At 39.2% G+C, this 11,265-nt stretch overlaps 1 protein-coding gene across 1 annotated transcript in view; it reads left to right on the forward strand.

Annotated features, from left to right (window-relative positions):
• Window positions 1-9,153, forward strand: part of stx6 (syntaxin 6) — a 26,383-nt gene extending 17,230 nt beyond the window's left edge. The window contains exons 6-8 of the mRNA XM_042056222.1: window positions 1,003-1,109; window positions 5,507-5,601; window positions 6,423-9,153. Of these exons, the coding sequence (XP_041912156.1) occupies window positions 1,003-1,109; window positions 5,507-5,601; window positions 6,423-6,499 (279 nt within the window). The 3' untranslated portion in view covers window positions 6,500-9,153. The remainder of the gene's footprint in view (window positions 1-1,002; window positions 1,110-5,506; window positions 5,602-6,422) is intronic.
• Window positions 9,154-11,265: the final 2,112 nt, after the last annotated feature.

The following is an 11,265-nucleotide window of genomic DNA, read 5'->3' on the forward strand; positions in this document are numbered from 1 at the left end:
GCCAAAAACATTTTGTAAGCACTTGCGATGATGGCCTATAATGTAACCAAAGAAAGTAAAGGAGATTTGCACCAAATAAAGGCTGTACACAAAACTTAACTTCTGTCAGAAACCAAGTAGGCTAAGCGTTTTCTCCATTGTCAACATGAACTAAGTTCAAGCAGTGACCTGCGGTTTAATGCATAGGGTGACGTGAGTCTTGGGCCTGTCTTTAGTTCCTGAATCCTGTTCCTCTCAAATCACGTTAACTGGTGTGAATAGCAACTAGAAAAAAAATCCCGGCCGACCCCTGTGTTATTATTAGGCTATAGGTTCAAATTAAGCTACAGGCTATATATCCTATGAGTAAGCCATAGTAAAAGAAGTATATTTAATAGAATAATTAGGCACAACAATTAGTATTTTACCTGGTTGCACCACCTGACTGCGCAATGTCACATCATTGACCCATTTGTTTTAGGTGTTTTTCAGACAGTGGAGCCTGGCAACATTGTTAAACTAAATGGCCTCATGAGAAAAAAGGACTACATCAAGATTTTTAAGGAAAACCTCAGGCACTGAGCAGGGAACCTTTAAGAAAGACAATGATCTGAAACATCCAGCCAAAGTTGGAAATAAATTGTGAACAAGAAACAATATTAACATTTTAGAGTGGCCCAGCCAGAGTTAAGACCTCAATCCATACAAAAGTGAGAACAAGGCCAGAGTGATTGCAAAGAATGGTTCTGGCCTCAAAACCCATATTGCTGCTAAAAAGATGTGGTCTACGGTCATTGTGGAGACATGGAGAGGCTTGGTAGGTATTATAAGAAACATTTTGAAAGCTGTGATGGCAAACAAAGATGTTTTTATTGATTATTTAAAAAGGGTATGAATAATTTGGACACGTAAAAGTAATGTTTCATTGATAAAATTGATAAATATAGCTTATTTATTAGCTTATTTATTAGCTTTGTGGTCTTGTTTGTGTGTTACTTTGATGGTCCTCTATGTGGTTTTCAGTTCATATCTGACAAGCAGGATGAGCAACTAGAGCTTGTGTCTGGGACCATTGGTGTTCTCAAGAACATGTCTCATAGGATTGGCCAGGAGTTGGATGAACAGGCAGTGTAAGTCACTATCCCTTCCTCACACAACTGCATTTTATTCATGTGTTATTTTGTTACAATATGTTTACAGCAATGACTAAATAGATTCATTGGTATTCAGTATGGCTGTCAAATCTAGCTATCTATTAACCCCAAGACCATCTTTAAAAATATTTTTGTTTGCAGTATCAGGCAAACAGTAGGTAGGTCTATTTATTTATGTATTTATGTACACTTTTGGTCATGGGGATTACGTAGGTATGACTTTAAAAAATGTGCATATCGTAACGTCACTGACTGGGTCTTCATTTTAAAAGAAACCACTTTGATTTGAGGGTCAAACTGTAGCACGTCCTCAATTGTTTGAGTTTCCTCCACCAAAACTCTAATGGTTTCCTTGAGGTCAATCGACACGGTAACTGTTAGACTAGAGTGGAGAAGGGATAGGAAAAGATCTGGGCACAGTTCTTCCAGAACTTCATGCCAAGTTAAAGCGGTGTCAATGTTTTCATGCATTTTTTAGATGTATTACTATGTGACTTGATAGGCTGACCACAAACATTTCCTTTGCTGTATCATTACAGACAAGCGTGAACAATTGACAATTGAAACAAAGCGAACGGCCATAGTGTGACATGGGTAAACCATTGGTGTAAACATAATCATAGATGACGCCACAGGTTTTTATTTTAAAGAAGTAGGCAATTTATATTCACAATACTTACTAGAATATAATTAATATTATTTTACTGCATTTGTATTAGTTGTTTGGAGAGTAAAAAAAAAAAAAAAAGGTCAGTCTTAATGCAAGTTTACAACCGGCAAGTCGGTCGGACTAAAAGGAGAAAAAAATAAAAATTGGGTCGGTCCTAAATTGACAGGCAGACAAAAATAGTTTTAAGGATGGCCTAAGAGCCCGATTGATGCACTGTGCATCAAAATTCACACCCCTCCTTATCTGTTAAATTGCTCTGGAACTGTTCATTGCAGCAAGATGACACTTTTATCATGTGCACATATGGGGCTTTCTACTTGTCTGTACGCTCAAGTATTAAAAAAAATATCATGAAATTGCATCATAGTTACAGTCTACATAGAGCTCTGCGTTCATCTACACACCCATTACTCTCGTTTGAATGCCAAGCTGGCCTAGCTTGGAGATCAGCTTGGAGGGGATTACTTGTGTGTTGTGTTCTGTGTCTGAGTCCCTGCCCTCGTACTCAATAAAGCTTGCATTGAACAACGCTTGGTGTCCTGATACCTTCAAACGTTACAATATGTATTGGGACTGTCCAGATGGGTGAGTGCCAGATGGAGCGCTGTGGAGATGGCATCCTCTGTTGATCTGTTGCGACGGTAGGAAAATTGATACAGGTCCAGTGAAGCAGGCAGACATGATTTCAGACATGATTTTCAAATAGTTTGGGTTTTACAACTTTAGTTAGATGGAAAAGTTGTGTTTTATTTTCATAATCTTTATTCAGTCAACACATACAATGGCCAGGTTTGTTAGCTAACAGAAATGTTGTGATTGTGACGCTCAGGCCTATGAAGTATAAGTCTGCCTCAAACTCTCACTGAAGAGTGGAAGTAGATGGCTCAATGGTTAGAGTTACAGATTAAGACGTGGGAGTCTGAGGTTCCATTCCCGTGTGAAGCGTTTTAGCAGAGATAAGTAGAAGCGTTGCCCTTGACACACTGGTCTGCGGCCAGCGCTGGTCTTGATTATTTTCTTCACTGACACAGGGATGGCCCAATCATATCATGAAACACCTCCTCCCTTTGCCTCAGTGCGCCGGTGTGCAGTGCAATGTAGGATGAACATAACGTTATTTGTTATGTTCTGAGATGGAGAGAAAACGCAATTAGGCGCAGAGAAGCTGCTAGAAAAAAAAAAGCAAATGCTGCCAAATGTGCCAAAAATACAGACAACATGTTTGCAGTGGTGGTGGTGTCAACTAGAGTTTAATCCCGGGAAACGGAATTCCCGAGAAATCTGATAAAGACTATTTCCCGATTCCCGGGAAAGGTTATGACGGAAAATAAAATGAAAAAACCCAAGGAGTGTGCGTCCATTGTTGTCATGCGGTAACGTTGCGCCGTAGGCCTACCGTAGCCCCTCTTTGAGGCCACCAACAGGAGACCACCCCACCTGCAACAGTTGTTTGAAGCTCAGGCTACATCCGTGGAGGCGGAGAGTGCGTTTTCTATCTGCTGCCAATTTGTCACAAAAATCCGAAACTGCCTGAGCGCAGAGATCTATCGACGCTCTCTGCTTCTTGAAAGCACACTTCCAATAAAAAAGAAAGAAGGGCAGGATGAGAATGAATTGTAAACTAAAAGAAATGTGTAGCCTTGTCACAAGTTCAATGCAATGCTGATATTGCGGCAGAGTGTTTAGGCATTTTTTTTTTTCAATTCAGTTTTACATAGGCATTCCCGGGATTCCCGGGAAATGGGTCATATTTTCCCTGGATCTGATTCATCTAATTTTCTGGAAAAATATTAAATCCTAGTGGTGACAGCGGTTCTGGCAGTGGCACTCACAGTGAGAACAGGAACATGTACCTTGTACAACCTGCGGTAAGCTGGATTGCTTTCAGAAGCTATGTAATGAGTAGGCTAAAGCAACCCAACTCCTTGGTAAATCTTTCATGTCTTCCATCCTAAACTAAATAGTCTTGAATGTGAGAACACCTTTTTTTAAAACCACCATTCACCAACAGAAAGTCAGCGGGCAACATACTAATTTCATTAGAACATTTAGCCTACAGATTTAGATGCTGTGGTGATCAGCAAGCGTTCTAATTAATACCGAAAATCGCCAGGCCACCTGAAATATTGGCTGATTGAACAACGTTATGCCCATGCATTATATAGCGTCAGTTGTGCACAAAATAATATAGCCTAATGAGCATGATGCCTTCTTCAAACTCTCCTTTTCTTACCTTCTAGCTCTCACCTTGGCTTTGTGCGTGTTACTGAGTGATGCTTGTGGACATTGTTATACAGACAGCCAAGTTTTAGCCAATTTAATATTTGCCACTCTGTTCACTCTAGGTCCTGAACAGAGAAGCGTAACTGAAGCAGTAATAAAGCCAATTTATGTAGGCCTATTTGTGTAATTCTTTGCACAGCACTGTCTCAATGAACAGAGAATGCTACTTGAATGCATTGAGAATGCACTTGGCCATGACACGCAATAGACAGAGGCAAAATTCCTGACACTTGTTCAACAATGAAAATCTTCACAGTGGACCAATAATCTCCCTCGGAGTGCAGTGCCCATAATTTGCATCGAACAGTCCAGGGGTAAATTAAGTCAAAAAACACTTAAAGTGACGTGAATATTCCTTTCCATATTAAAAATCCCAGGGGACACAAATCAATCAGAAGGAGATACAATATAAAAGTACTTTATTATAAATATTCGTTAAAACGAATAGCAATTGGCACCTTGACAAAACACTGGATATGGAAATAATAACAGCCCGTACTGAAACCTATAGAAAGCCCCAGACGAATAGGCAAGATGTTTTGTGGTGCGTCGGAAAATGAGACATTTTATTTTTTCCCGAATAGTCGGGTAGCCACTGGCCTCGTGACCTCATGAGCTAAACCATTAATGAAAGCAAAACAAACATAAACAAAACAGCCAGATGCCTTTTCATAAAATAACAAAGACACCTTCATAAACAATAACAAGTTTTATCGTGAGACTGCATATCGTTTGGAGCAGCGCATTGGTAGGCTATATTAAAAGCAGAAGATTTTCAGTTTGCTTTGGGATTGAATTTAACTTAACACTTTCGGATTTTTTGATTATACATGTAGTGCTAAATGTTGGGACTGTCGCAGGAGACGTACTGTAGGCCTATCAGCCAGCGAAATGAAAGCTAATCAGGGGGTAATATTGTGGAAACAACTGAAAAAACCTTGGGAAAATACAGTATATGGTCCATACTGTAGCATACTGGCGCGCATAGACTCAAAGCGGCAAAAGCTGACGTTCCTAACCCTGCTCACAGGTGCCACCTGGTGGTTGTTTGGGTCATTGCAGCTTCACTAGGGAAATATAAATAAAAGACGCGTGATCCATGCGCAAGGTCACGTGAGAATCACGCGTGAAACCGGACAATTCGAAGTAGTACCCACTGTAGCTGGTTTGATTTGCATTGAGAGATGATCTTATGGAAAGTACCCCATGCCAATCAGAAAATAGTTTGGTCTTTAAGTCTAGATTTAAATCTAGACAGGACGCCTAAATGATTATACTTTCTCTAATTGTGCTGCCAGAGTCTAAATGAGACTGTAACTTTTATTTTGATGTCTTATAAATTGATTGATCCGAGATTAGTTCTAGCTTAATTTTATGTGTAGCAGCTCAGCACAATTCTGTTTGTTGTGTCATTTTACAGAATGTTGGACGACTTCTCCCACGAAATGGACAGCACCCAATCCAGACTGGACAATGTCATGAAAAAGTTGGCTAAGGTCTCCCACATGACTAGTGGTGAGTTACACTGCAGTTTCATGTGTCAGATGGCTGACAACAAATCGTTTTCTGATATTTTTTAAAGAAAAAAAACAACATTATGATTGTCATAGTGACCTTTGTGTAACAGTGCAAATGTATACTATATTCACTGCTGTGCCGCAGTCACCAAATGTAGAAAGCAGACATTTCTATCAGTATGATGAGTCAGAGCCCCATGGACATCCCAGAAAGGTTCTAGCGCCAGGTACACAACAGTGGAGGTATACACTCATAAGATATCCCAACCAAACACCACAATGAAACTTTCATAACCATACTGACACATGTGGTCTCAGCCTGCCATTTATACTATATGTGACAGTGGTGTACAAATAATTGGTCATACACCCGGCTTACATTGGTGAACGTGACCCTATGCGAATGCGCACAAACTCCAGTTTTGGTAACACAGAGTCAACCAACATCTTACTCATCTAAGCCATCTAAACATTAAAGTTTAACACAAAGTTAGGCAATCAATGTTTGTCAATCCTGACTTCCCTAGATGACTCAGGGTTAAATGTGACTTGGTTTAACTCCCTTTGTAGTACAGATAACTGTTTTCAATTCACACTCTAGCATTCCGTGATTAATGAGCACTCAAGCACAATATAAAAGCTCAAGCATTGATGTCACTGCTTGAGTACTCTGTGCAACTGCTAGTGTGTGAGTTCACAAAATATTTTACTCTTGGAAGGTTACAAGATAGTTTTACTTGTCTCTTTTGAAAAGCTCACAGGATGATTATTTATAATCATCTCTGCAATCTTTTTTTCCGTCTTCCTTTTCTATTGCAGATCGGCGTCAATGGTGTGCCATCGGTGTTCTGTTGGCAGTTATTTTTGTTGTCATCCTCCTTTTCATCATTTTGTGATCACTACTTGCAGCACTGACCAACTGCACTACCACCACTCCAGATTCTTACCCTTTCCCACACATAGCTCTAACAGGATTTGCTGATCGATGGTGCTGTGAAAAACATTTCTTCAAATTGACACAGCTCTCTGTTGACCTTTACATTGTTGCCTTGGAAGTCGCAACTTGTCATACGCCCAACATTCTATCGCTGCTCACGAATTATTACTCTATAACTAATGGGTCTGTAAAAAGGAACTGTTTTAAGCTGGTTTGTGGTAACTCCAAGGACTTTACTCGACAATGGTATTGGGAGCATACTCACCAGCAGTGGAATACAGGAAGAATTTTTAGATGCTCATGGTTCATGTCACTTTATTCTGTGTTCTTTAGTATTTTAAGTAATAACACTACACCTAATTACTATCCCATAAGAAATTAATCTAGGGCTACAAACATTGACCTCTCTTTACCCGTTTGCTATATTGCTGTTTGCAAATAACTACTCAAAGTATTGAACCAGCACACTGGATTTATGATGCCCAGGGAATAGAGTTCATAGTGGGTTTTTACAGACGTCACTTGCATTTAACACTTTTTTTTTTTCTAGTTTGGTATTGTTTGCTAATTATGGGAACTCTAATGCAATACAGAATTAGTTAAGATAACATCAGAATTGGGGAACACTAATGCAATGATGGTAATAATTTAATTCTGGACACCTTAGGCAGATTGATGTGCAGTTTTCTTGTTACCATAAGAAGCTAAAGGTATGTCTCGAAAGGTACAGAAACTACTGATCGTGTAGAATCACGCTGCTGGAGATGGGATGGATAAAGGTTGGAGAAAACCCAGCAACTGCTGCAATGTCCCAGACCAACATAAGCAAGTGCCTTAGATTGACATGGGAAAGGGTCTAGTCACATTTTTTTTCGATTAACAAACCACTGTGAGGGATTTATAACAAATGCCCCTCTCTTTCCCTTATCCCTTTATCCAAAGCAAAAGATCCGACATTAAATGTGAAAATCTATGTAAACACCTCCTTCCAATAACTGGTGTGAGCCCTCCAACAGAAATGACTGAACCTTTTTCAGGAGCTGTTGATCAGTAATGCACAACAATTGAGAAGAATATCATCCCAGAACAAGTTCAGTTCTGTGATGTCAGTGGCTTTTGCTGCGTTCAATTTGCCTCGCAAATGGTAACTGGGAATGGCGTCATCTGAGGAAAAAAATTAGTTGAATGCGTTCCAGTTGCTAACACATCGCAAGAACAAGATGTTACAGTTTGTTAGCAATTGTCTCTGGTGAGCAATTGTTACCAGATATAGCAATGCCAGTTCATAACGTAGCATTACACAGTATTTTACACAAACAAAAGTCGTAACAACATAGTGACAGATAGTGGTTGGACACTATTGTTTCTACAACTGATGTAATGAACACAAATAGGACAGAACTGCTAATAAGCATCTACAGCTCTCATTGACTATTAATGGGCGCTGCCATCTTGGAAATTTGAACTCTGGGTACTCATGGTTTGAAAGAGTTGACTAGTAAGTATTAAAACTTAAGGGGGCAATCCATTTGCAACTTCCTGTTCGGAACTGGGAAAAACAGCTTACGAGTACAAATGGAATGCACCATTTCTCCCATGACCATTATTTTCCAGGTTCTGCTACTGCATGTGTCAGATTTGACTCCCATTTGTTAAGGTCCAGACTTTGACTCCCAAAATGTTTACTGCCTAAAATTCTCTCGTCGAATGAACTTCAGACTTCAGCTCACAGACAGTCTGCTGACTACTTTCTTAGCGAAATGCATAATTCATAGTTCTGTTTTGGTCCTGAGGCAGAAAAATGGACACTCAGCACTATCTAATATGGTGTTCATCAGTCCACTGTGAGGACTACTTAAACTCTATATGGAAAAAATTGTTATATTGCATCATGAATTGTTTTTGCTTTTGTTAAAGGCACAATGATGATCATGGTTTATTAAATTGATAAAGAGATGTCTGTCTCATGGTTTACAGGGTTTATTGACGGTGCAATGAGTGGCATATTGATCTCTGTGTCGCATAACCACATAAGTCCTGGACTCCAATTATTGAAAAAGCTGGCACTCGGACTTGTAGATTTATTTGTGCTCCATAAACACATTGAGATTCATTTCAGCTAATAAGTGAGAACTAGCTGAAAGCCGTGCAAATGTGTGACATACTCAAAGATGTGGAGGGGAAGGGCAAGGTGGCCAGATGGAGATGCATTGCAATTTATGTTTTCTTCATTACACTATTTGCTGTAATATACAGTATTGAATATTTAAGGTTATGTTTTGTTGTATTGCTTTAATTCAGAACAAGTCTGTATGTTTTCTGTAGTAGATTAATGTGCAACATTTTAGGATACTACATCCTCACCGTCTTATTTGTTAATGTTATTTTCATACATTTCAGAAACTGACTGAGACTTGGTTGGGAAGAATCCCTTAAGCATCATTTTGCATTTTTTGTTTTGTTTGTTTTAGTCTGTTATTTTAGTGTAGTGTATTTGTCCTTCATTCATATAGTGAAAAAGTATTTTAGACTCCATCATTGACAGTTGTGATCTTTGACTGTTTTGTGTGGAGTCACCTCTCAAAACTCTGAATTAAAGACAAGTCAGAATTACCATGTCCTTTTGCTTTTTCTGCAATTTGAGGTTCAAAAACAAAGTTTTTTTTTCTACAGAATAAAACAGCTGAATGAACATCCTCCAAGTGGTGATTCCATAATTTTTGCCAGGGGTTGTAAAGTGCGCCGACATCTTACTGAGGGCAACACCAAGCGGCAAATTAATGGAAGTGAATTGGGAAACAGTTGTCTCTGGAAATCGTTGTGGATTGTGTACAAATCGTTGCACCTGTGTACGGGAATGCACATTATTTTTTTTGTTATTGTACTTGGTAGTAGGCTTGTAGAGAACATGTTGGGAGCTGCTAACAGTAATGACAAGTGAGACAAGGCTCATTTAACATCAGTTAACCATGGTTTTGTTGTATATTCATGGCAAATTAATCATGACAAAATTCTGAAACTTAACATAACTCATTACTGTAAGTCACTTTAGCAGAATGGTGTTGGTAATGTAGTAACCTGCCATTTAGGCCTGCACAATTTAAGTAAACTATGTAATTGTGATAGATGACAGATATTGCGATCGTCAACATAATTTTTGAAAGTCAGCTGAGTTCAGTATTCCAAAATTTGCTTGAAGTTGGGCCACTTCTAATTTGTGAACATGTTGAAGTGCATGATAAGCACAGCAATGCTGTTAGGTGAACCTCACTTTCTATAGAGGGGGCATTTGTTATAGTTTATGCATATAAAAATAATTGTGATGACCAAAACAGGTATTTATCTATTAATTTGTTTATTTATACCATAATTCACTTTTAAATTAGATATAATTATGGAGGGTAGTATTCATTCACATTTGAGTGTTATACAATTGGTAATAGTAAAATATTCAAGCCAGATAGCTTACTGTTTTGTTTTGAAAAGAGAATTATTGTCAAACACGATCATAATTCTTATGTTCCTCATACTGGAATGAAAACATTTCTCTGAAAATAACAGAATTGCTCCCTCGGTGGACCTTGTGAACGGCATGTTATATGCATTGCAGAAGGACTCAATGCAAGGGACATACAGTAGGGCTGTGGTAACACAGGGCCCGATTTTAGATACTGTAGGTATAAAGTTCAAGAGCAAACACAGGGCTTAAAAAATAACAAGGAGACACACACAAAGTCAATGGACCTGTTAGTATAAGTATGTAAGTATATATACTTTTTTGATCCCGTGAGGGAAATTTGGTCTCTGCATTTAACCCAATCAGTGAATTAGTGAAACACAAACAGCACACAGTGTACACACAGTGAGGTGAAGCACACACTAATCCCGGCGCAGTGAGCTGCCTGCTACAACGGCGGCGCTCGGGGAGCAGTGAGGGGTTAGGTGCCTTGCTCAAGGGCACTTCAGCCGTGGCCCACTGGTTGGGGCTCGAACCGGCAACCCTCCGGTTACAAGTCCTGAGTGCTAATCAGTGGGCCACGGCTGCCCATATGTTGGGCATAATTTTCAGAGTATGTTGGATTGTGCTCTGTCTCTGTGATGTTAAAGGTATCATCTCTGATCATAGAGAATAACCTTATCAAAATGCTTGTCCAAACATATTTGTCCAACTCCTATACTGCTTATAATTATGATGGCTGTATGGATTCAAGAGCTACATCTACAATGTGATTCTCGAATTGTGACCATTGTCATAGTCAGCTTGAACGACAGATTACTACCACTTTACAGTTTTTTCTGAATGCTTAAACCTTAACCGTGATTCTTATAGCACAATTTCTAAAACTATTAATACTTAGCAAAACCACTCACTGAGTTTGCAAGACTAAAAGCACAAACACTGCTTTGCACTCAGTTTGCAATTTTGTAACACACACTTTGCAAAACTGCACTCATTTTGCGTAACTGTAAACACAACTCACTGCTTTACACTCAATTTCCAAATGATCAACACACTCCTAGCAAAACTATACACATGTATGGCTATTATTTACACTATTTGCCAACTGTCTGGCACACTGTCACGTGTCAAATAACTACTGTAGTTCACTTTGCAATCAGCCTAAGCACTATAGATAAGCCACAGGTCAGCTGTCCGTGTGGAGTACAATGGAGGGAGCAGGAAGAGTGAGAATTAGAGGAGGCCGAGGAAGAGGATGTGGAGGT

Source organism: Alosa sapidissima, chromosome 12 (genome assembly GCF_018492685.1).
Source record: "Alosa sapidissima isolate fAloSap1 chromosome 12, fAloSap1.pri, whole genome shotgun sequence".
NCBI classification, from domain to species: domain Eukaryota; kingdom Metazoa; phylum Chordata; class Actinopteri; order Clupeiformes; family Clupeidae; genus Alosa; species Alosa sapidissima.